The sequence below is a fragment of the Pinus tabuliformis genome, chromosome J (assembly GCF_031772625.1).
Source record: "Pinus tabuliformis cultivar Carrire ecotype Pingquan chromosome J, CPIR1, whole genome shotgun sequence".
NCBI classification, from domain to species: Eukaryota; Viridiplantae; Streptophyta; class Pinopsida; order Pinales; family Pinaceae; genus Pinus; species Pinus tabuliformis.
The window spans coordinates 282,629,960-282,655,767 of record NC_142295.1 but is presented as its reverse complement, the minus strand read 5'-3'; the positions used below and the strand labels follow the sequence as shown (position 1 = coordinate 282,655,767).

At 37.1% G+C, this 25,808-nt stretch overlaps 1 protein-coding gene across 1 annotated transcript; it reads right to left on the bottom strand.

Moving 5' to 3' along the window:
- Positions 1 to 24,418: 24,418 nt before the first annotated feature.
- LOC149226881 (uncharacterized) lies at positions 24,419 to 24,934 on the bottom strand. Its single transcript, XM_089380334.1, has one exon. The coding sequence runs from the start codon at positions 24,932 to 24,934 to the stop codon at positions 24,419 to 24,421; it is 516 nt and encodes a 171-aa protein (XP_089236460.1).
- Positions 24,935 to 25,808: the final 874 nt, after the last annotated feature.

Here is a 25,808-nt window from a genome sequence, read left to right as displayed (position 1 = left end):
CTGAAAACCCTAGCTCTTCGACCCTCCCATCCACTCCTCTTCTCTCTAACTTCGATACAAGTGACCATTAATAAATTATTATGCAAGATAGTTTCATTTATTATTAATATCATGGACATAAATTGTAAGAATTAACTCAAAAGACCCCAACCTATCAATAGATCTATCTAAAATAAAAACAAAAATGAATGATCTAATAAGGATTAATATATATATATATATATATATATATATATATATATATATATGCACTAATATGGAGTACTAAATAAATATATATGTATATTATGAAATCAAAACCTTAAATCATTATTATAATATGGAATAATATGTAGATATATACTTAACTAATTAAATATATAAATAAATAGTTAATTAGTTACTATGCAAATAGTTTCTAGTAAGAATTAACTCTCAGGACCTTAACCTATTAATCTATCTATCTAGAAAGAAAACAAAAACCAATTATTAAAAGGATATATATATCTATATCTATATATATATATATATATATATATAAATCAATTATAAAAAAAGGTTATATATATATATAAATATATATATATAAAACCTTTTTTTATAATTGATATATATTTATATATATATATATATATATATATATATATATATATATATATATATATATATATATATATAGATATAGATATATATATCCTTTTTATAATTGATTTTTGTTTTCTTTCTAGATAGATAGCTTAATAGGTTAAGGTCCTGTGAGTTAATTCTTACTAGAAACTATTTGCATAATAACTAATTAACTATATATATATATATATATATATATATATTGATCTGGAGGGAGTGAAGGAAAATAGAGAGACGAGAAGGGAAAAAAGAACAACGATCAAACAAGGCAAGGAGGGGGAAAATAAGGCAACCGAGCTGGGGACAGGGGGAGCGAGGGAAAAAATAGGGAGGCGGCTAGGAGGAGAGGGAAAGGATCCAACAACTACTAATTTTCCAGCCTTCATCTCTATTGAGGTTTATCGGCCTTCTTTCGATTTCTATGCCTTCCCTAAATTTCCGGTGATGGAAATTCACCACCTTGGCTATAACACGGGCCTCGTCAATGCATACATGGTGCTTCGTCTTCAAGTATAGTAACTCTGTGGCTTCCATTAGCCATAAGCTAATTGAGAGTAGCCCCATTACTCCAAGGATCTATGGGCTTCTAAAGATTCACAAATAAGGGGCCGCCTTGAGTCCCATTGTCAATACCATTGGTGGTCCTACTTACCTTCTCGCAAAATTCCTTGCCTTAAAGCTTAAAACCCTGGTTGGCATCACAGAGTCTTTCGTTAAAGACTCTTCGTCTTTCGTTGAAGAGCTTAGGGGAATAAAGATTGACCCTAGGGACATGCTTGTGAGTTTTGATGTGGTATCCCTTTACACTTGCATTCCTATAAAAGAGGCCATCGATGTCATCAACTGCCTCACGGACCCCAATACCTCTTGTTTAGTGGAGATCTGTCTCATTTCCACTTTTTTAAGCTTTGAGGGTGAGTTCTTTGAGCAAATTTGTGGTGTTGCCATGGGCTCCCCCCTGTCCCCGGTTGTTGCTAATCTTTTTATGGAAGATTTTGAATCCAAGGCTTTGGCCACTGCCTGACTCCTTCCCAAGCTTTGGAAGAGATCTGTGGATGACATGAATGTCATTTGGTCCCATGGCCAAGAAGAGTTGGATCTTTTCTTCAATCATCTCAACAAGCAATCCTCCTCCATAAAGTTCACTATGGAGTAGGAAGTTGATGGGAACCTACCCTTCCTCGATGTTCTCATTTCAAGGAATGATGACAGTTCGGTCTCCTACCAAGTGTTTTGGAAAAAAACTCATACTGAGAAGTATCTTCATGCCAGTTCCCATCATTTCCTTGCTCAAACATTAGGTGTTCTGAAAACGCTAGCTACTCGGGCACTAAGGATCTCTGATGAAAAGAGCCTCGATAAAGAGAAGGCTCATCTCCTTAATGTTTTTGCCAATAATGGTTATAGTAGACACCTTGGTGAGAAAGCTTTCCTCAAAGCCAACAAGAATTTGTTGGTAAAGAAATACCCTAAAGAGAAAGTCTCAGGGGTTCATCTCCCTTTCATCAAGGGGACAACTAATAAGATTGCTAGAATTCTGAGGAAGCATAATTTTCCCTCTACATTTAGACCCCTTATCACCATCCATAGCTCCCTTAGATAGGTAAAAGACCCGATTGACCCCAAGGACATAAGAGGTGTCTATGTTATTCCATGCTCCTGTGGGACCCCATATTGTTATCGGGAAAAGTGTCTATTTAGAACGACTCTATCCCACTAAGGTGTGACAGCTACCTTAGAAACAAACAGAGAAAACTACTTTTGTATTCTTCTTTATGAACTATAAACAAAGAGGAATAGGATGAACCAACCTGTGTCTTGCGCTAGTCCTTTGATCCAATCTCTCTCCTCTTTGACAGCCTCCAGCTACCTGCTCCCTTACTTGCCCAGCTTCACCAAGTACCTGTAAGATCACAAAAGAAGGAAACTATACAAAGACATGGGTTTATATTCACATATAACTTAGGATCAGATTTAAGTTAACCATACAAATATAACAAGCATCAATGAAACACAAGCATGGAGAAGAAACTCAAATAGTTTTATTGATATACAAGAAGATCCAGGAGGAGTTAAAACCGATGATTCCTGACCCAGCATCAACCTCCCAGCAAAGAAGTCCCTTCTTCAACCCCAACAAAGCATAGATCACCCAATTCTCTGATATGTATCTCAAAACCAACAACAATTCCTTACAATGTGCAAAATTCCAGCCTCTGGATCTCTGGGATGAGGGATCCATATATAGATGTATGTAAGGAGGATGAGTCAGCTCATGAATTGATTAGTGGCTTCTCTCTGTCAGTTCTTGCTTCCACTTGGAGACTGAGAGCCTCTTACTCATCCTTGGTCGAATTCAGTGAGGCAAGTGTCATTGGAGAAGATTCTGGAAGCTTCCATTGTCTCTCCACCTCGTGGAATGACTCTGCCACTTGTCATTTCCCGCTCAACTCACCTTGGTAGTGCATTTAGGTGCGTTGCAATGCACCTAGCTAGTGGACTTAGGTGCTATGAAACGCACTTGGCTAGTGGAGCAACTGAAATGATCCTAATTTGACTTATTCTGAACAGTTTCTGGTGGAGAACTTCTGGGAGAAGCTGTAATTTGTTGACCTTGTTCCTTTAGGGGTTGGAACAACACTTTTAGGGACTTAGGAGCCCTTGTTTTATGGACATTTCATGCTTAGAGCTGTAAGGCACAAAAATGTCTATAACAGTTGCCCCCTAAAGTATGAGGCCGTTTATCGGGTGAAATGCTTTATTAGGAGGATCCGAAGTTCTTTCAATGCTGGGAGGAGACCTATAATAAGATACAATACAATACATTATCTTCATACTGTTTTCATGATCTAGCTGAGGCGGGCATTCCCATGCTCAGCTTTATAAATTCATTTTCATGTACATAGGACAGACAATCGTCTGATGGTAGACTGATGATTCTGATAGAGCCATCATCCTTTTGGTAGGATGATTATCTGTGCTGCAATGCTGTACATTTCAATGTCTTTATTTTCCTGAATATATATTGCAGCCCGGATGGATGAAACTAGATCCGGGGTCTTCAATCTCGTCCGATCTTCACTCGAAGTACAAGTAGATCCATGTGAGAAATGTTTTGAAGTCGAACATGGAAAGACATCGCTTGATTACCAGTCAATGATGTAAACTGTTAACAAGCGCGAGAGGAATCACCGATAATGATAATGACCCTCAAGGTACTGCAGTACAATTCACGTGATGTGAATAAAGGACTTGGCGTCGAACACCACGCAAAATATTTCGGTCGAAGGTCATTGATGTATACCTGTCGCCGGAAGTGAGAAACTTGCGATTGAGGCATGCAAGCTTCAAAGTACTGAATGGGGTGTTCCTAGATCAACTTCTTGGATAATGAGCTGATGTCGACGAGAAGTGATCCATCATAGGAGGGCCTTAATGAATCCCACATTAATGACACGGAACGGAGCAAATGATTTTGATGGAGGTGAAAACGATATGATGATATATGGTTCAGGGTGGCGGTCATGAAAGAATGGAGTATAATGTATGGTAGTGGGCGGGACACAGGTGGCCTTTCTCGATGACTTCTCTTGAACATGTCGGTGACACTTATGTGATGGATTGGTAGCATTAACCCCAAATGTGGATGGTATGGCGAGACCATGGCGATGTGACCGGTGAATGAAACAACCCAACCCGACTCGGGCACGGAGTGGAAGTGTCATGTTCAAGAGCGACTTGCTACCAATAAAGATTCTTTGAGTTTTCTTCCCAATTTTTCCCCAGTCATTGCTGACCGGTACCTCTTTATTTTTGTCAAGCTTGAGGAGGATAACATATGCTTGTTCTATAATTTTCCCTTCGGGCAAACCCATTGCTATGTTTTAACGAGCCTAGCGATAGTGAAACTCGTTCTCGTCTAAAGACAAGTTTGTTGCTATTAATCTTTTTTAACGAGTCTAACGACAAAGATAACTCGGTCCTTTTCATTTTTAGAGAGTCTGAAAAGGTACGTAAAGGTAACTCCAAAATTCCTTTTTCGTCATCTAATCCCTTAAGTCCGAAAAAGTATAAAATAATACAGAAGGGATGAATTTTCGATTAGCTTTAACGAGCCGAATAAAACAAGCGCTCGATCTTTTTGTGCAATAATCCCTCAGGTCCAAAAAGATTAAAATCTAGAGGAGGGATAGCACTTCCCGTCGCTTTAACGAGCTGGAAGGCCAGAACTCGGCAATCTTTTCATATTTTACGAGTCAAAAAAGAGCTTAAAGAAGACTCGTCTTTTTAGGAATGAGTGATAAAATGGGTAGCAGCTGATTCCAGGTAAGGTTTGGAATTTTCCAATCACAGCAGTGTTACAAGGATGGCTAGTGAAATCACTCTTCACAGCTGTTCCTCAAAATGGGTAAACAAACAAATGGAGGTGAATGATCGGCCAATGGAAAAGTGGAGGTGACGGTGCAAACACGACCAAGGCTTTAATGGCTGAAATGCTACGTTCACGGTGGTTATTTACAAGGGGATAGTTCATTTTTTAACGAGCTTAAACGCGGGTGGAAACATTTGCTGGGTCCGGGTTTATTTTTTAACGAGCTTGAACCTCGCGGTAAACACTGCTCGATTAATCCAGTCATATGATAAGAATGTCTCATATAAAAATGGCAATTTTTAGAGTTTTGCGCCACATCCTTTCTTTATGCAAGTTAGGAAACGACCAATCCAAAAAGAAACAGATAAATGATCGCTCTTTGCTTGCACTCCAAAAGGTTTGCATGCCCCCAGGTATAAAACAGAGTTTCAAGGTCACCCTCTATTCGAGCTGACAAAACATTTGTTTTATCAGGAAGGGTATACCTCTTACAGGTTACCCAAAGATTGTTCTATTCACAGTGCAAACAAAACACTTATTTGGCAATGTCTACCGAAATAAACAAAGGTGAACGGATGGTATAGTGAGACCATCCCTGACATAACTTTGACAAGAGAATCTTATTCTAGAATAACCCCTTTTCCAATCACGGACGGGGTACAGACTAGTCATATTCTCCCGCGGAAACCTACTCTATACCCAAAGTTTTCCTGCCGAAGCAGACCAGGACGCATGCCCCCTGGGTTTCAGTCATATCCCTCCGAATTACTCGCGCTCATCGGGAGGACGGATTGGGGATTGAGACATTTCTTGCGTGAAGAGACCATTTAGGGACGGTATATGACTATTTGCTATGCGTGATCCGGGAAATGAAAGCTGGTCCACGAGCTTGACCACTCTTCCTTCGTGCGGAAAACACATTACTCTAAAGAGTGAGGAGACAATAGCTCCCATGCAATAAATATAGTCTCGTCCAAGGAGTAGGTTATAATCCAAGGGTCCTTGAACCACCATTATGTTCATGCGAATTGTCTTCCTTCTCAATGTTATGGGCACATCGGGAAGGATCCCTAAAGGTCGACTGGTTCCTTTATCAAAGCCTGTCAGATTTCTCATCTCAGGCAAAAGCGATGGCGAACCAAGCAATTTCCAAGCAATAGAGGAAAGGATACTCACAGAAGCCCCCTCATCTATGATGGTACCAGCCATGACCATTCTATATATTTGAACGATAATTCGGAATGGTATGCTTGCTGGTAGGCGGGGTCTGCCTAGTTGATTCCAGTCGAAGGAGACAACTAGGTTGCTTGGAGGTGGGACCGAGTAGACGGCCGGGTATGGCTCTGACCAACTTCCTTCCTGCGGTAAAGGAATGGGTGGATTTCCCCCATGTTCGTCGGAGTCTGTGTTTATGAAGAGAATTTGGACGGTGTCATCCTTGTTCTCTTCAGTGATTGTATCATCTGAAGATGAAACCTCTGAAGGCAAGACCGGGTCAACTACCTCCTCGACCTTTTGACTTTCGTCTGGTATGGATCCAGATGGTTTATCTTCAATGATAGGTGCTTCAGCCGACCACCTGAGCGGGCTAGCTAGATTCTCAACTAGTGACGGACTCGGCAAGAGTTTTTTATATCCAGGAGGAAGTCGTAATGGTGAAACCGGACGATCATCCAAAACTCTTTTAGCTTCATCTAAGAAGGGACAACGGTGGAGGGCATGATTGCCTTCGCACAGTTTACAAGGAAATCTAGCTTTCCCTTTTTGTCCTGGGGCTTCACTTTCACTAGTTGACGGTGTGCTTTCAACATGATCACCAGAGCTTGACGACACCGGGTTGTGCAAACGAGGAGACCAGTCCCTTAGTATCCGGGGGATGCAAGGACAATCTCTGTGAAGGTGGTCTCCTTTGCAAATGACACATGGCGATTTAGGCCTGGTCGGTGCAGTGTGTGGATTTTCGTTAGAGGACGCTCATTTTCCCCCATTCACCTTTGGCTCCTTCTTCTTCTTCTCTTTCTTCTTCTTTTCCTTCTTCTCCTTAGGAACTTGGCTTTTATTTTTACCAGCTCCATCAAGCGAAGAGGAAGGAGGAGAGGAAGAATTAGAGGAAGTAGAAGGCTGGTGGGCAACTCTGGACTCGTCTAATTGTCGATTCGATTGTTCAGGAATGGTGGTGTTCTGAACGACATTGGTTGAGAAGAGCCATACTGGCAAGCCAATTGTTAGTCCTGGAAGCGACAATGTGGCCATATGGGGCGCACCAACATCTCCCCAAGAGGAGAAGGGACTAGGATTTCCATCAAGGGGAATTCCTTGGTTGGTAGGCTCCATTTTCTCAACCCAAGATCAACGTAGGAAAAGGGTATGAATATTTCGTTTAAAATAAATTTTAACATGCTTTGACACAACTTGTTTTTTCAGTTTTTAAGAGTCGAGAAAAAACAAAAGATGACTCTAGTCTCCTTCGATTTTTAATGAGCCTGAAGTGACAAGTGCTCAGATGGACCTTTTCCGTTAAGGAGTCTGAAAAGGAACGAAAGGGACTGCTCTGGAGGTCTAGGTAGAGGGAGTACCAAACCAATCGCAAAACTGCAGAATACTTTTTACGGTACGGCAGTCAATCTTCCCGAATGCTATGTTCGGTGCATTGCGATCAGTAGGGCGGCCGACACGGCTTCCTATGGATAAAGGATTTAAGCCTATAGGGGTCTCCCAATATATACTCGACGATACGTGGGAGCACAAGTCCGTACTGGCACTTATCGTCTCAAAGTGGAGGAATCACCCAATCATCAGTGAAGACAACAGTTACCAGGCTTTACAACGCCGGAATACGTCTCTAGCCTAGACCTCTAAATGTTGTGCGTTAAGTTCCAAAGCGTTGTTAAGTTCATTGGATTTATTTTAAGTTGATCTTTCTTATGAAGTTTGCCTTTTGGGATCACCACGAGATGTAGATGTAATTCCTAAAATGCAATCTAAAGATGATAAACAAACTTTTATCTCTTTTGAGCAATGAAAATCCTAACTACTAGGGGAAAAGAAAGACACAATCTTTTCGCAAAGAGCAAAGAGCACACTGTAAATGCACTTTTCCTAAATCAAGCCAAACAGACTGCCAATATGCAAATGCACATGCATGTGTTTTGTTTTTCACTTTCTTAATATTGATGCCTAAAAAGAAATTTGTTGTACAAATCTGAATTTGCTTTCAAGTGACAAACACAAACAAGCTTCTTTTCGAAATCAAAAGGTAGAGATGATTACGACACTTTATGATTTTGAAATAAATACTCGTTTCGACACTAGAAAGTCACAAATTCAAACCAAAGGCAAAAGTACAAGCATAATCGACTATCAACAGCAAATAAACTTTCTCCTATGATCAAAATCGACACTTGCGACAGATCTAAATCAAAGGACGACAGTACGACTATTCTACTTTTGTAATGGAAAACTGTAAACGACGCAACAAACACATAAAAACATCTACAATTTCTTTTGTACAACTGAGGCGGAATATCAGTAAGGAAAAGGGGTTTGAAACAGTGAAATACTGATCACAGGCTGCAAAAATCAGAGACAAAACTGGAAAAAATGAAGCAAAGAACCTCAGCTGCACAAGGCTAGGCTGATTAGCGCACCTGTTACACAGAGAAACTGCATTGCAGCGCAGGTAGCCCTCTCGGGAAGTGTGTTGAAATGCAGAACCTCTTCACAGAGCCTGCGCTGGGGCAGAAACGAGAGTTCTATCCGGGTTCTGGGTCACGGTTTGCAGTTTAATCTTTGGTTTTTGGCCGAATAAAAACAATCAATAATGCACAATCATAGGTAGATCTAAGGGGGGTTCTAAGAGCTATCACAAGGGCAATCAGTTAGTTTATGAATCAGCTGTTCAAATCATAAACAGATCCAGTGAATGGATTGAAGCAGCAGATGTCTACTTTGCATTTGTTAATGGCAAATGCAGTTCGATTGCTACTTCTAAGTTTATGAAACAAACAACAAGAGAAACACAAACAAACTAACTAGACACGTTCCCCAGTGGAGTCGCCATTTTGTTATCGGGAAAAGTGTCTATTTAGAACGACTCTATCCCACTAAGGTGTGACAGCTACCTTAGAAACAAACAGAGAAAACTACTTTTGTATTCTTCTTTATGAACTATAAACAAAGAGGAATAGGATGAACCAACCTGTGTCTTGCGCTAGTCCTTTGATCCAATCTCTCTCCTCTTTGACAGCGTCCAGCTACCTGCTCCCTTACTTGCCCAGCTTCACCAAGTACCTGTAAGATCACAGAAGAAGGAAACTATACAAAGACATGGGTTTATATTCACAAATAACTTAGGATCAGATTTAAGTTAACCATACAAATGTAACAAGCATCAATGAAACACAAGCATGGAGAAGAAACTCAAATAGTTTTATTGATATACAAGAAGATCCAGGAGGAGTTACAACCGATGATTCCTGACCCAGCATCAACCTCCCAGCAAAGAAGTCCCTTCTTCAACCCTAACAAAGCATAGATCACCCAATTCTCTGATATGTATCTCAAAACCAACAGCAATTCCTTACAATGTGCAAAATTCCAGCCTCTGGATCTCTGGGATGAGGGATCCATATATAGATGTATGCAAGGAGGATGAGTCAGCTCATGAATTGATTAGTGGCTTCTCTCTGTCAGTTCTTGCTTCCACTTGGAGACTGAGAGCCTCTTACTCATCCTTGGTCGAATTCAGTGAGGCAAGTGTCATTGGAGAAGATTCTGGAAGCTTCCATTGTCTCTCCACCTCGTGGAATGACTCTGCCACTTGTCATTTCCCGCTCAACGCACCCTGGTAGTGCATTTAGGTGCATTGCAACACACCTAGCTAGTGGACTTAGGTGCTATGCAACGCACTTGGCTAGTGGAGCAGCTGAAATGATCCTGATTTGACTTATTCTGAGCAGTTTCTGGTGGAGAACTTCTGGGAGAAGCTGTAATTTGTTGACCTTGTTCCTTTAGGGGTTGGAACAACACTTTTAGGGACTTAGGAGCCCTTGGTTTATGGACATTTCATGCTTAGAGTTGTAAGGCACAAAAATGTCTATAACACATATGTTGGTTAGACTGGTTGCTCTATTAATCAAAGGATTAATGAGCACTCAGCAGGCATAAAACATAGGAGAACTCGGTCTTCCGCCCTGGCCGAACATGTGGAGAAGACAAAGCACCATGTATGCATTGAGGAGGCCTGTGTTATCGCCAAGGTGGCGCATTTCCATCATTGGAAATTTACGGAAGCCATAAAAATCGAAAGAAGGTTGAGAAACCTCAATAGAGATGACGACTGGAAAATTAGTAGTTGTTGGATCCCTGCCCTCTCCTCCTAGCTGCCTCCCTATTTTTTCCCTCCCTCCCCCCATCCCTAGTCCAGTTTCCTTGTTTTTTCCATCCTTGCCTTGTTTGATCGTTGTCCTTTTTTCCCTTCTCGTCTCTCTATTTTCCTTCACTCCCTCCATATATATATATATCCTTTTTATAATTGATTTTTGTTTTCTTTCTAGATAGATAAATTAATAGGTTAAAGTCCTGTGAGTTAATTCTTACTAGAAACTATTTGCATAATAATAATTAACTATTTATTTATATATTTAATTCGGTAAGTATATATCTATGTATTATTCCATATTATAGTAATGATTTAAGGTTTTGATTTCATAATATACATATATATTTATTTAGTACTCTATATATATATATATATATATATATATATATATATATATATATATATATATATTAATCCTTATTAGATCATTCATTTTTTAATTTTATTTTAGATAGGTCTATTAATAGGTTAGGGTCTTGTGAGTTAATTCTTACAATTTCTATCTATGATATTAATAATAAATGAAACTATCTTGCATAATAACTTATTAACTATTTATTTATATATTTATATTAAATTAGGAAGGTATATTTTTACATATCTTTCCATACTATATTATTGATGTAATGTTTTTTATCTATAATTATTTCCTAATATACATATTCATTTAATTAGTATTCCATATTAACAATTTTTAGGTTATTAATGATTAATGTTTGATTGAGTGATTACAATTTTTGGTAGTAATATAACAAAAAAAAAACTAACTTCCTTGATAATTTACTAACCATTTATATTTTTAATTCTAACTTGACAACTAATTTATTAATTTTCTAAAAAAATTTGAATACAAACTTTACTTTTATTCAAATGTTGGAAATAAATATAACAATAATTTTGGTAATAATCATAAAATTAATAACTTTTCCTCTCCCCCGGTCCAGTCAAGTTGTCTAGTCAAATTTAGTTGTTTCTCAGTCAAAATAGTTGTTTCCTAGTCAAATATAGCCGTTGGAAGATCTGCTCTCCCTATTTAACCTGCAACCATGATCTGGTTCTTCAACTTATCCTGACGATGAACCATAATCGTTGGTTCGAAACGCATGGAAAAAAATATTATAATGTGATTTCCGCCGAAAAATCTTAGCATTAATATTAATATTGTTAATTATATATATATATATATATATATATATATATATATATATATATATATATAGATATATATATATATATATATATATATTTTTTTTTTTTTTTTGTAAGCTACGGCGTGACCTTTTCTATTATATACAGCAACAGTAAAACTATACAAACGTACGAGACCTCAACCCGCCCCGCAGGGAAACCGGGTCTGTTGGTCTCTCATAAAACATTGTCTGAGAATGTTCACTTGTCCACTTTGAGAAACAACATATCAAAAAGCATAACAGTTCCCTATCTACATTTTGTCTCTTAAAGACTAGTCTCAGATACATAACAAAACTACCATACAGACTGGTTCACTACAACTTATCACAAAATTCAAAAAAATAGCTGGGTAAGACATTCAGTCTACCATGATTTCTCGCTTGATTTCCGCCTCATGCTTCACTTTGGTAAGCTCCTTCAGCATGCTACGAATTTCCTCTATTTTGTTGTCCTGCTTCTGTATCATGAGCTGCAGACTGGTCATCTCTTTCCTCATGTCCGACAAACCTTGGGCTATCTCTGTTATCTCAACAGCGACCTGCTCCATTGCTCTGGCTAACAAATGTTTCATCACCCAATACATGTGTAGTGCCTGTTTATATAACGTTAGTCGCCCTCTCGTATTCCCGGGATCCGGAAGCAAGGTGTTCCACTCCTCCATTTCTGGATTGGAGGGTTCGTCCAGAACTCTGTTTTCCAGCGCGTCTATAATCCTCCTGATGTCTTCATTGGTCTCTTTGCCGTAAGCTCTCTCCACCTCCTGCGCAGCCTGCCCAATGGAGCGACGACCCCTCTTCTGCTGGTTCGAGGCCGGAGTCTTCGGCTCACAGTGGTCTGCCTGCCAAGATCTTCCACGTCCCCTACGCCTCCTTCCTTTTCCTCTTTTTGCCGGTCTGCCCCTGTTATTGCTTCTGCTGCTTTGCCCTACTTCAAAGGTCACCCTCGCCCTGCATTCCTCCTCCCCTATCTCCATTTCCCTTTCTCCGGAATTATCAGTTTCCTCCGTTGTTTGCTCCTGCTCTCTCCGGGTATTCCTCCTTTCTCCCTCCTTCACCTGCCTTTCCCTTCTTCCTCCCTCCGCCATATCGCTTTGACGTCGTTTAAGTCTATGATCCGAGTCTCTCTGCCAAACTCCTCTGTCCTTCGCCACCTTCCCAGGTTTCCAATTATCTGTCATTCTACCTGCTTCGGTTCTTAAATGAATACCGCCACCTAGCCCCTGTTGCAGCAGATGATCGCCGCCGATCCTTTCACCTGCCATTTCCATGATTCGATCTGCTCCTCGTCTTGGTATGCGTACTCCTCTGCAAGCCGCCGCCGTTAACCTGATAATGATAGCCTTGATGTGTGGCGTGTGCTGGCCAAGTCCATATCTCATTACTGCCTTGAACTGGTCATATTTCTCCACCCCGGTCAAGGAAATATTGTTAATTATATGTATTAATGTAAATATTGTTAATTAATTAATTATTAACAATATATTAAATATTTTATTCATATTGTTAATTATATTTATTAATATAAATATAATTAATTAAATATAGTTACTTAATATAAATATTGTTAATTATTTAATAATGGTTGACTATTAATAATAAAATCAATTAATAAATAATAATAAAATAATAATATTATCAATAATATTTGATTATTAATATATAAATATGGTTAGCAACTAAATAAATAAATAAATAAAGAAATCACTGATTAATTAATAATAAATAATAATAAATTAACAAATAATAATAATAATAAAATTAAGTAATAATAATTATTAATAATAAAATTAATTAATAAATAATAATAAATTTAGGTTTAAGATTAATAAACCCTTAGATAAATATTGTAAACCCAAGTTATATAAATATTTAGATAAATATTATAAACCCTAAAATAAACATTGTTGACTACATATGACGATGGTTGATTTTCATATTGAGACAATCTTTCTCACGCTGCATTATTGGACCATGGTTGACCATGATAGGTTTTCCTATTGAGAGAATATTCCTCACAATGCGACATTGGACCCTGGTTGACAATGGTTGACCATGATTGATGATGGTTCATGATGGTTGATTTTCATATTGAGACAATCTTTGTCAAAATGCGACATTGGACCAAGGTTGACCATAGTTGTCACAATGTGACGTTTGACCATGAGACAATCTTTGACACAATGTGACCTTGACTGATTTTCATATTGAGACAATATTTGTAAAAATATGACATTTGACCATGGTTGATGATGGTTGAGCATGGTTGGCTATGATTTAGCATGGTTGACCATGATTGATATTATAAAGAAACGGGAATAATAAACCCATTGGATTGATATTATAAACATAAGGGAATAATAAACCCCAAGGGATTATGAACCCAAGTGAATAATATTACCCAAGAGATTAATACTAAACCCCAACAGATTATGAACCCAAGGGAATCTTATTAAACACAAGGGGACTACTATTATAAACCCAAGGGATTAATAAAATTAATAATCCCAAGGGAATAATATTGTAAACCCAATCTATATAAACCCTTAAATGAATATTAAAAACCCTAAAATAAACATGGTCGACCACAGATGACGATGGTTGATTTTCATATTGAGATAATCTTTGTCATGATATGCTATTCAACCATGCTTGACAATGATCAATTTTCATATTGAGAGAAAATTTCTCACAATGCGACATTGGACCCTGTTTGAGAATGGTTGACCATGATTAACGATGGTTCATGATTATTGATTTTCATATTGAAACAATCTATGTCAGAATGTGACGTTGGACCAAGATTGACCATGGTTGTCACAATGTGACGTTGGACCATGAGACAGTCTTTGACACATTGTGATTAATACTAAAACCCCAAGGGATTATGAACCCAAGCAAATAATATTAAACCTAAGAGACCAATATTATAAACCCAATGTATATAAACCCTAAGAGAAATATTGTTAATAATAAAATAAGCATGGTTGACCATGATTGACCATGGTTGGCTATGATTGATCATGGTTGACCATGATTGATATTATAAACCCAAGAGATTGTTATTATAAAATCAAGGGAAAAATAAACCCAAGGGAGTGCTACTAAAACCCTAAGGGATTATGAACCCAAGGGAATTTTATTAAACCTAAGGGACTAATATTGTATACCCAAGGTATATAAACACTAACATAAATATTTTAAACACTAAAATAAATATGGTTGACCATGGTTTTTCATATAGAGACAATCCTTGTCACAATGTGACGCTAGACTATGGTTGATTGTGCTTAACCGTGGTTGATTTTCATATCAAGACAATTTTTGTCACAATGCGATATTCGACCATGCTTGAGCATGATTGACCATGGATAACCATGTTTGACTTTATAAAACATGGTTGACCATGCTTGATCAAGGTTCACCATGATTGACCATCGTTGACCATGATTATCATATTGAGACAATCTTTGTCATAATATGACGCTTGACCATGATTGAACAATGATTGATTTTCATATTGAATTAATATTTGTCATAATGCAACATTGGCCAATGGTTAATCCTAATTAACTATATTTGACCACAATTAATTTTATAAAACATGGTTGAATTTTGTTGAACAATATTAATAAATCATTAAACATTAAACAAATTTCAGATTAAGACATCAACTTCACAAATTTTAGATGGGAAAAAATATAAGAGCTTCAGAATTTATAACGGTTTTGCATCTCTCACCCGTGGTCTCTGCAATTTATTTTTCTCATGATCCATTTCAAAAAATCTTAATCGAAACCTCTTACCTTTTTATTTTCTTAATAATTTTGGGCTGAAATCGTGGTCAGAAATCGTTAGAATCGCATATTTTTTTGACGTGGACGTTGGTACGTGAAGTCTTTAATTTATTAAATTTATTGAAACAAATTAAATTTAATAATACATAAATATAGACATTTCGTTATATTCAAAATACAATATTATAAAAAAAATCCATTTCCTCATGTATTCAGCATAGAATTATATAAAAACTCCAGATCTATCCTATATTAAAAGAAATTTACACCTGTAAATGTAAATTAATGTCAAAAGAGGCAATAATATAAAATCAAATAATTAATCGATACCTCAGAATAACCCCTGTTAAACCTATATAATTGAACTTTAATATTTTGTAACATATTATTATTAATTCGAAAAGTCTCCTAAAAATATATATATGAAATTTATTAAACAAATATAATTTCATTTGAAATTAAAAGATATTGTTAATTATATTTATCAATGTGTTTATTTGGGAATAGAACTTTCAAAATATTAATTTAATTTTTAATAATTATTGAGTGGATGGAATAGATTTAAGTTTCATGGAATATTAACAATATTCTTGGTACCATTTGCGAATCAGTGGTTGAGATTTATCTTTAAAGTAGTGATGCTCATTCTATTCTTTTAATTTTATTTATTAATTACACACAAAAAAAAGTCATATTAACAAGTGTCATATGAAATGAATTGTGGCTTTATAATAAGGTTTATAATATTGACTTTAATATTGGTTTTCTTATTACAGTTTATAATATTGACTTTATAGTGTTACGGTTTATAATATTTCATTTAATAATAGAGTTTAAATGTTTGACGATGGTTGAGCATGATTGACCATGGATGACCATGTTTGACTTTATAAAATATGGTTGACCATGCTTGACCAAGGTTGACCATGATTATCATATTGAGACATTTTTTGTCATAATGTGATGTTGGACTATGGTTGAGAGAATGATTGATTTTCATATTGAAACAATCTTTGTCATAATGCAACGTTGTCCAATGGTTGACCTTGATTAACCATTCTTGACCACAATTGATTTTGTAAAATATGGTTGACCTTCATTGAATAATATTAAACCAGCAGGACTAATATTATAAAGCCAAGATATATAAACCCTAAGAGAAATATTATAAACACTAAAATAAACATGGTCGACCATGGTTGACTGTGGTTGATATTCATATTGAGACAATCCCTGTCACAATGTGATGTTGGACCATGGTTGAGCATGCTTGGACATGATTGATTTTGAACATGATCGACCATAGACAACCATGGTTGACCATGTTTATTTTAGTATTTATAATATTTATCTTAGGGTTTATATACCTTGGCTTTATAATATTAGTCCCTTCGGTTTAATATTATTTGACGAAGGCCAACCATGTTTTATAAATTCAGTTGTGGAAAACCATGGTTAATCAGGGTCAACCATTGGCCAACGTTGCATTATGACAAAGATTGTTTCAATATGAAAATCAATAATTGTCTCAACCATGGTCCAACATCACATTATGACAATGATTATCTTAATATGATAATCATGGTCAACCTTGGTCAAGCATGTTCAACCATGTCTTATAAAGTCAAACATGGTCATTGATGGCCAATCATGCTCAGGCATGGTCGAACGTCGCATTATGAAAAAAATTGTATTGATATGAAGATATACTACGGTTAAGCATGGTCAACCATGGTCCAACTCGCATTGTGACAAGGATTGTCTTTATATGAAAATTAACCATGGTAAACCATGTTTATTTTAGTGTTTACAATATTTATATTAGTGTTTATATACCTTGGGTTTGCAATCTTAGTCCCTTAGGTTTAATAATATTCCCTTGGGTTCATAATCCCTTAGGGTTTTACTAGTAATCCCTTGGGTTTATAATAAAAATCTCCTGGGTTTTTAAAATCAATCATGGTCAACTATGGCGAATCATAGCCAACCATGGTCAATCATGGTTAATCATTCTTACTTTAGTGTTTACAATATTTATCTTAGGGTTTATATACCTTGGGTTTATAATATTGGTCCCTTGGGTTTAATATTATTCTCTTGGGTTCATAATCCATTGGGGTTTTAGTATTAATCCCTTGGGTTTATAATATCTATCATGGTAAACCATGGTCAATCATAGCCTACCATGGTCAACCATGGTTACATTGTGTCAAATATTGTCTCATGGTCCAATGTCACATTGTGACAACTATGGTAAACCGTGGTCCAACGTTGCATTCTGAGAAAGATTGTCTCAATATGAAAATCAACCATCGTGAACCATCATCAATCATGGTCAACCATAGTCAAACATAGTCCAATGTCTCATTGTGATAAGGATTCTCTCTGTATGAAAAGCGATAATGGTCAACCATGGTTGAATAATGCATTGTGACATAGATTGTTTCAATATGAAAATCAGCCATTGTCATCCATGGTCAACCATGTTTGTTTTATGGTTTATATAGCTTGGGTTTACAATATTAATCCATTGGGTTAATATTAGTGCCTTGGGTTTATAATATCAATCCCTTAGGCTTTTTAATCTAAGATTTAATATTCCTAGGGTATAATAATATTGATAGGGTTTATAATATTGTTACTAGCATTGTTTTTCATGGTCTACCATGGTTATTTTTCATATTGATACTTGATCCTTATCACAATGTGATGTTGGACCATGGTTGACCATGCTTAACCATGATTGATTTTCAAATCGAGAGAATATTTATCACAATGTGACATTGGACCATGGTTGACCATGTTTGATTCTCATATTGAGACAAATCACTGATGGTCAAACATGGTCCAATGTCACATTGTGACAAGGATTGTCTTAACATGAAAATCAACAATGCTTAACCATGGTCAACCATGTTTATTTTAGTGTTTATAATATTTATATTAGGGTTTATATACCTTGGCTTTATAATATTAGTCCCTTTGGTTTAATATTAGTCAATGAAGATCAATCATGTTTTATAAAATCAATTTTGGTCAACCATGGTTAATCAAGGTAAACCATTGGACAACGTCACATTGTGACAAAGATTGTTTCAATATGAAAATCAATCATTGTTCAACCATGGTCTAGGATCACATTATGAAAAAGATTGTCTCAATATGATAATCATGGTCAACGATGGCCAATCATGGTCATGCTTGGTCAAGCATGGTCAACCATGTTTTATAAATTCAAGCATGGTCATGCATGGTCAATCATGCTCAAGCATGGTCAAAAGTAGCATTGTGACAAAAAGTGTCTTGATATGATAATCAACCATGGTTAAGCATGGTCAACCATGGTCCAACGTCGCATTGTCATAAGGATTGTGTCTATATGAAAATTAACCATGGTCAAACATTGTCAACCATGTTCATTTTAGTGTTTACAATATTTATGTTAGTGTTTATATACCTTGGGTTTACAATATTGGTCCCTTGGGTTTAATAAGATTCCCTTGGGTTCATAATCCCTTGGGGTTTTAGTAGTACCTCCTTGGGTTTATAATAACAATATCTTGGGTTTATAATATCAATCATTTTCAACTATGATCAATCATAGCAAACCATGGTCAATCATGGTCAACCATGCTTATTTTATTGTTTACAATATTTATCTTAGAGTTTATATACCTTGGGTTTATAATATTGGTCCCTTGGGTTTAATATTAATTTCTTGGGTGTATAATCCCTTGAGGTTTTAATATTAATCACATTATGTGACAGATTATCTCATGATCCAATGCCACGTTGTGACAACCATGGTCAATCTTGGTCCAACATCGCATTTTGACACAGATTTTCTTAATATGAAAATCAACCATCATGAACCATCGTTAATCATGGTCAACCATTGTCCACGAGGGTCCAATTTCGCATTGTGAGAAAGATTCCCTCAATATGAAAATCGATCGTGGTCAACCATGGTTGAATAACACATTGCGATAAAGATTGTCTCAATATGAAAATCAACCATTATCATCTATGGCCGACCATGCTTGTTTTACGGTTTATAATATTTATTTAAGAGTTTATATAGCTTTGGTTTACAATATTATTCCCTTCAGTTTATTAGTGCCTTGGGTTTATTAATCTAAGGTTTCATATTCCTAGGGTATAATAATATTGATAGGGTTTATAATATTATTCTTAGGGTTTAATATAAATCCCTTGGGTTTATAATCCATTGGGTTTATAATATCAATTCATTGGGTTTATTATATACCTTCGGTTTATAATATTAGTCCCTTGGGTTTAATAATATTCCCTTGGGTCCATAATCTCTTGGGGTTTTAGTATTAAATCCTCTGGTTTACTATTCCCTTGGGCTTATTATAACAATCCCTTGGATTTATAATATCAATCATGGTCAACCATGGTCAATCATAGCCAACCATGGTCAACCATGGTCAATCATAGCCAACCATGGTCAACAATGGTCAATCATAGCCAACCATGGTCAATCATGGTCAACCATGGTCAATCATAGCCAACCATGGTCGATCATGGTCAGCCATGCTTATTTTAGTGTTTCTAATATTTATCTTAGGGTTTATATACCTTGGGTTTATAATATTTGTCCCTTGGGTTTAATATTATTCGCTTGGGTCCATAATCCATTAGGGTTTTAGTATTAATACCTTGGGTTTATAATATCAATCCCTTGGGTTTATTATTGCATTTGCTTTATAATATCAACCGTGGTTAACCATGGTCAATCATAGCCTACCATGGTCAACCATCGTCAACCATGGTCTAATGTCACATTTTGACAAAGATTGTCTCAATATGAAAATCAGCCATGGCCAACCATGGTCACATTGTGTCAAAGATTGTCTCGTGGTCCAATGTCACATTGTGATAATTGTGGTCAACCTTGGTCCAATGTCGCATTCTCACAAAGATTGTCTCAATATGAAAAACAACCATTGTGAGCCATCCTTAATCATGGTCAACCATGGTCAACCAACGTCCAATGTCACATTGTGAGGAATATTCTCCCAATATGAAAATTGATCATGGTCAACCATGTTCCAACAGTGCATTGTGACAAAGATTGTCTCAATATGAAAATCAACCATCGTCATCTGTGCTCAACCATGTGTGTTTTGGGATTTATAACATTTATCTAACGGTTTATGTACCTTGGGTTTACAATATTTATCTAAGGGTTTATTTATCTTAAGGTTTATTTTATTATTATTTATTAATTAATTTTATTATTATTAATTATTATTAATTAATTTTATTTTTATTAATTATTTAATAATTATTTATTAACAATATTTATATATTAATAATTAATGAATTATTAATAATATTATTATTTATTAGTTAATTTTATTAGTTAATTTTATTATTATTATTTATTATTAATAATTAACAATCATGGTCAAGCATGCTCAACAATGGTCCAACTTCACATTGTGACAAGGATTGTCCCAATATGAATATCAACCATTGTCGACCATGTTTATTTCATTGTTTATAATATGTATCTTAGGGTTTATATACCTTGGCTTTATAGGATTAGTCTCGTTGTTATAATATTATTCAACGAAGGTCAACTATATTTTATAAAATCAATTGTGGCCAACCATGGTTAATCGGGGTCAACCATTGGCTAACATCACATTATGACAAAGATTGTTTAAATATGAAAATCAATCATTGTCTCAACCATGGTCCAACATCACATTATGAGAAAGACTGTCTTAATATGATAATCATGGTCAATGATCATCAATCATGGTGAACTTTTGTCAAGCATGGTCAACGATATTTTATAAAGTCAAACATTTTCATCCATGGTCAATCATGCTCAACCATAGTCGAATGTTTAAACTCTATTATTAAATGAAATATTATAAACCTAACACTATAAATAATATTATATACCCTAATAATAAAACCGATATTATAAATGCTATTATAAAGCCACAATTCATTTCATATGAAACTTGTTCATATGATTTTTAATATATAATTAATCAATAAAATTAAAATAATAGAATGGGCATAACTACTTTAAAGATGAATCTCAACCATTAATTTGCAAATAGTACGAAGAAATTATAAATATTCCATAGAAGTTAAATTTATTATATCCACTATACAATTATTAAAATCTAAATTAAAATTTTGAAAGTTCTATCGTAAAATAAACATCTGGATAGATATAATTAACAATATATTTTGAATGAAGATCCTTCTCGCGAAAGTAGTTATTGGATTATGAAGGAGTCCCTTACAGGTGCCGGAGATGTCATAAGGTCGGACACCTATTCAAAAATTGTCTGCTGAACCGTAACAACAAGAAAGAGGCACAGAATAAGGAATTTGAAACTCCGGAACCTCACCCACAATAGCCGATCAAGGAGGAAGTTACAGAGGAACAGCAGACGACGAATGAAGCGGCGAGGGCGGACACGGCCAAAGGTTCAAAGAAGAAGCGTGGGAGGACACCTTACCAGCCACCCTCCCCTCCTCTGACGAGATCTCAGGCGGCTCATGGAGATGTCTTCTCCACGGGGAGCGCAACACAGGGGCAGACTTGCTATCAAAGGAGGCAGCGCACAGACATGATGACAATTGGTTAATACAGGAGGAGAAGGATGGTGCTTTCTACCAGCACTATCATAGGCCGTTCATAGATTTACATGCAGTATAATGGGCTCACGAGCCTGGTATAAATTTTTGATTATATATCTAAGTTATTATGGTTTTTCACACAAACAGTACTATGATCGCTCTCTCTGTGTAGAGACAGTTTTTTATGTTGATATTATGTTGATACATCAGTGCTCCCTGCATGGAACACATGCTTTTTTATTTTTGTACAACTACATACTGACAGGCTATCACCTCACATATGCATATGCTACGACATCTACAAAATGTAATTTTCAAACATTAATGGAAATTACAACTTTTTTCCAGGGGAAAAAAAATTAGCAATATATTTTAAATTCAAATTTAACTCAAAAACATAAAATTATAATTATTTTATAATGTTCTTATTTAAATATATATATATATATATATATATATATATATATATATATATATATATATATATATATATATATATATATATAGATATATATTAATTACTATTATTACTAATTTATGATAAAATTAATAATCCTCTTTATTTTTTTATTTTTTTTAAACTAAAACGGTTATGAATTTTATTTATATGTTAAAAGCAGAGAGGGTCTTTGCCGTAGTGACCCCGCGTACATGGCTGTAATCCTTCTTTTGCTGCCTTTGGAATGTGGCAGTTTCACAAATTTTGGAAAAGGCTTTCCCCATTTACAATTAAGATCCCTTTCATGAGAGTGCAACCTAAGTTCGCCATCCGATCTGCTTCCTTGTTGGAATTTCTGAGAATGTGATAAAATTTGTACGAATCAAAGCCTAGCAGGATTCTCTTTAATCTGTCCATGATTTTGTTGAGTCCAGCATTGTTGAAATATTCCTCCTTGATTAGTTTTTTGATTAAAATTTCTGAGTCTCCGAAGACTTGGATATCTTTAGCACCTTTCTCTCTGGCAATGAGGCAAGCCTTAAGCAGCCCAAGAATCTCCGCTTGATTGTTTGTTTTCTCACCAAGGCCCCAGGCAAAAGAATCACTAAAGGACCCTTCTGAGGAGTAGATGATCCCACCAGCACCTGCGGCTCCGGGGTTCCCTTTGGACGCCCCATCAAAGAATATGGTAGTTAGTTTTTGGGCCCTCCACCAGCTTTGAAAGATGTCATCTGTCTCTCTTTTTCTCCATTCCGGATTTGCTTTCAGGGGTGTAAGGAGGTACTTTCGGGGATGTGGCTCCAGGGCCAGCCACCTCTTTTCTTCCGGCCTGAGCAAAGGGTCTTCTTTGAAATAGTGCTACTGAGCCGCTTCCAAGAGAAGAGCCTTAGATTCTGCTACTACTTGAGTCGGAGAGTGCTGCGTATCATTGAAAATCTGCTGATTTCGAGTTAACCACAACTGCCAGCATACAAATTTGGGCAGCGCTATCCAAACTTTGCGCCAGAAGGACTTGGGAGGGATACTTTGGGGGTAGCAGGCACTCCATGACGCAAAAAGATCCGGAACAGAGATTTGCTGAGGGATAGAGATCTGAAAATCTTGGAGTAGAAGCCCCCATACCTCGTTGGAAAATAGGTAGTCCAAAAACAGGTGCTGGGCAGTTTCTAGATTACATCTGCAGAGCGCACATCTATGAGGCCCTTTGATCTTCCTTTTTGCCAGATTGTCTCCTGTTAAAAGCTTATTGTGTGCCAAGGTCCAGAAAAAAAAGTTAACTTTTGGGAGAGCTAACGGCTCCCAGACCTGTTTCCAAAAGGCGGGAGTTTGGTTGCTGTTCCTAGATCCCTGAAGAGCCCTGTATCCCTCTGCTGATGTGTAAACTCCAGTCTGGCCCCATCCCCATCTGTCTTTCTTGAATCTGTTGACAGGAGTGGCATCTTCGAGCAGGTCCTCCAGCAGGATCAATTGGTCTCTTAGGCATGCGGGGACTCCATGGAAATCCCATCTTGTCCAGTCTCCACGGTTGTCCCAAATTGCCAGATCATAAACGTTGTTTACTCCCACTCGTTCAAGCCAATTTCTGAGATCAGCGATTTCTTCTCTTTCTGCCAACGGTTCACTTCCCATTATTCGATCTTTCCACAGGTGGGTGCGCTTACCATTACCGGGAATTTTGTACATGAGTTTTTTGAAAAAATCGCTGCTTTTACAACAGAGCCTCCATACCTGCGAACAAGACGCTGAAGTCTGCAATTGCATTTTGCTGAGCGCATCGTTGTCTGTATATTTTGACTGTAAAGTTATGCTGACGGGATGAGTGGGGTCGTGGATCATTTTCCACAAGAGTTTGCCACCCAGCGCTTTGTTGACAAGGGAGGGGTCCCGAATTTGTAGTCCGCCCTCAGCAATCGGCCTCTTAACCGTGTCCCAATTGACTAAGTGCATCTTTTTATCATTGCCTTTCCCGCCTTGCCATAGGAAATTCCTGAGGAGGGTAGCGATCTAATCCATGACATGTCTGGGGGCCAGAAGAAACGCTGCCTGATAAATGGGCAGAGCTGACAGCTGAGATTTTATTAGAATGGTTTTGCCGCCTTTTGTTAACCAGTATCCTCCCCAGGCAGCAATTTTAGATTTGATTTTGCTGATGATGTGTGTCCATAGGGACCTTTTGTTCACCCCTGAGGAAATGGGAAGACCAAGATATCTGAAACTGTCCCATTGAGCATGTCCTTTGAACCCGAGGATCTTCGAAATATTAGTGATCTCTTGCTGCTCAGTGTTCCAACTGTAGATTTCGCTTTTGCTCTCATTGATTAGAGCACCAGTCACCCTGCAATAACTTCTCAGCACATTGTCGAAAGCTTTCGCTATTCTGGTGGAAACGCCTCCAAGGAGCAGAGAATCGTCCGCGAAGAGGGCGTGATTCAGGGGAGTTGCTACATTAGAAGGTTTGAGACCTGGGAGGGAGCTAGTGGTTTTTTCAGCTACTAGCTTTCTACTGAGGGAGTCCGCCATGAGGATGTACAGGAAGGGAGAGAGAGGGCATCCCTGCCTGATACCTCTCTGAGCTTGAAAGAAATTGGTTGGACGACCGTTGATGAGGGGAGCAATCCATGGGGATTCAATACATGCTTTTATGAGCTAGACAAAATGATGAGAGAAACCAAAAGAAAGCAGAACTTTGCATAGGAACAAGTGATTTACTCTATCGAATGCATTCGCCATGTCAAGTTTGATCAACATACCTTTCTCCCCTCACTGTTTGCTTGAGTGAATGGTCTCCTGAACTTGGATGACGTTGTCCATAATGTATCTGCCTTCCACGAATCCGCCTTGAGTGCTGGAAATCAATTTTTTGAGCAGGGGCTTGATTCGATTTGCTAGGAGTTTGGCTATGATTTTGTAAGATGCGTTACACAGCGAGATAGGCCTGAATCTTGCAAAGGTGTCAGGGTTGGTTTCCTTGGGGATTAAAGCTAGATAGGTGGAATTGGTTCCTCCTCCTATCTTGGCTTTTCTCATAAAGCCTTTTATCATTTTGAGGAGATTAGTTTTGATAACTTCCCAACAGGATTGATAAAAATGGATTGTGAATCCGTCAGGCCCAGGGGCCTTATCAACTTCCATTGACCAGATTACTTTGATAATTTCCTCATCTGTAATGGGTCTGCAAAGGGCTGTATTTTCATCAGAGTTAACAAGGAGGGGAATATTGGAGAGGAAGTCAGAGACTTCCTCTTCATTGCCTTGGTTTCCATCATTGTATAAATTCCTGTAGTGGGCTTCAGCGGCGCCTTTCACCTGGTTGAAGCCTTTGCAGACTTGGCCCTCCGAGGTTTTGATTTCAGCTATATGGTTCCGGGACAGTCTAGCTCTGTATTGTCTGTGG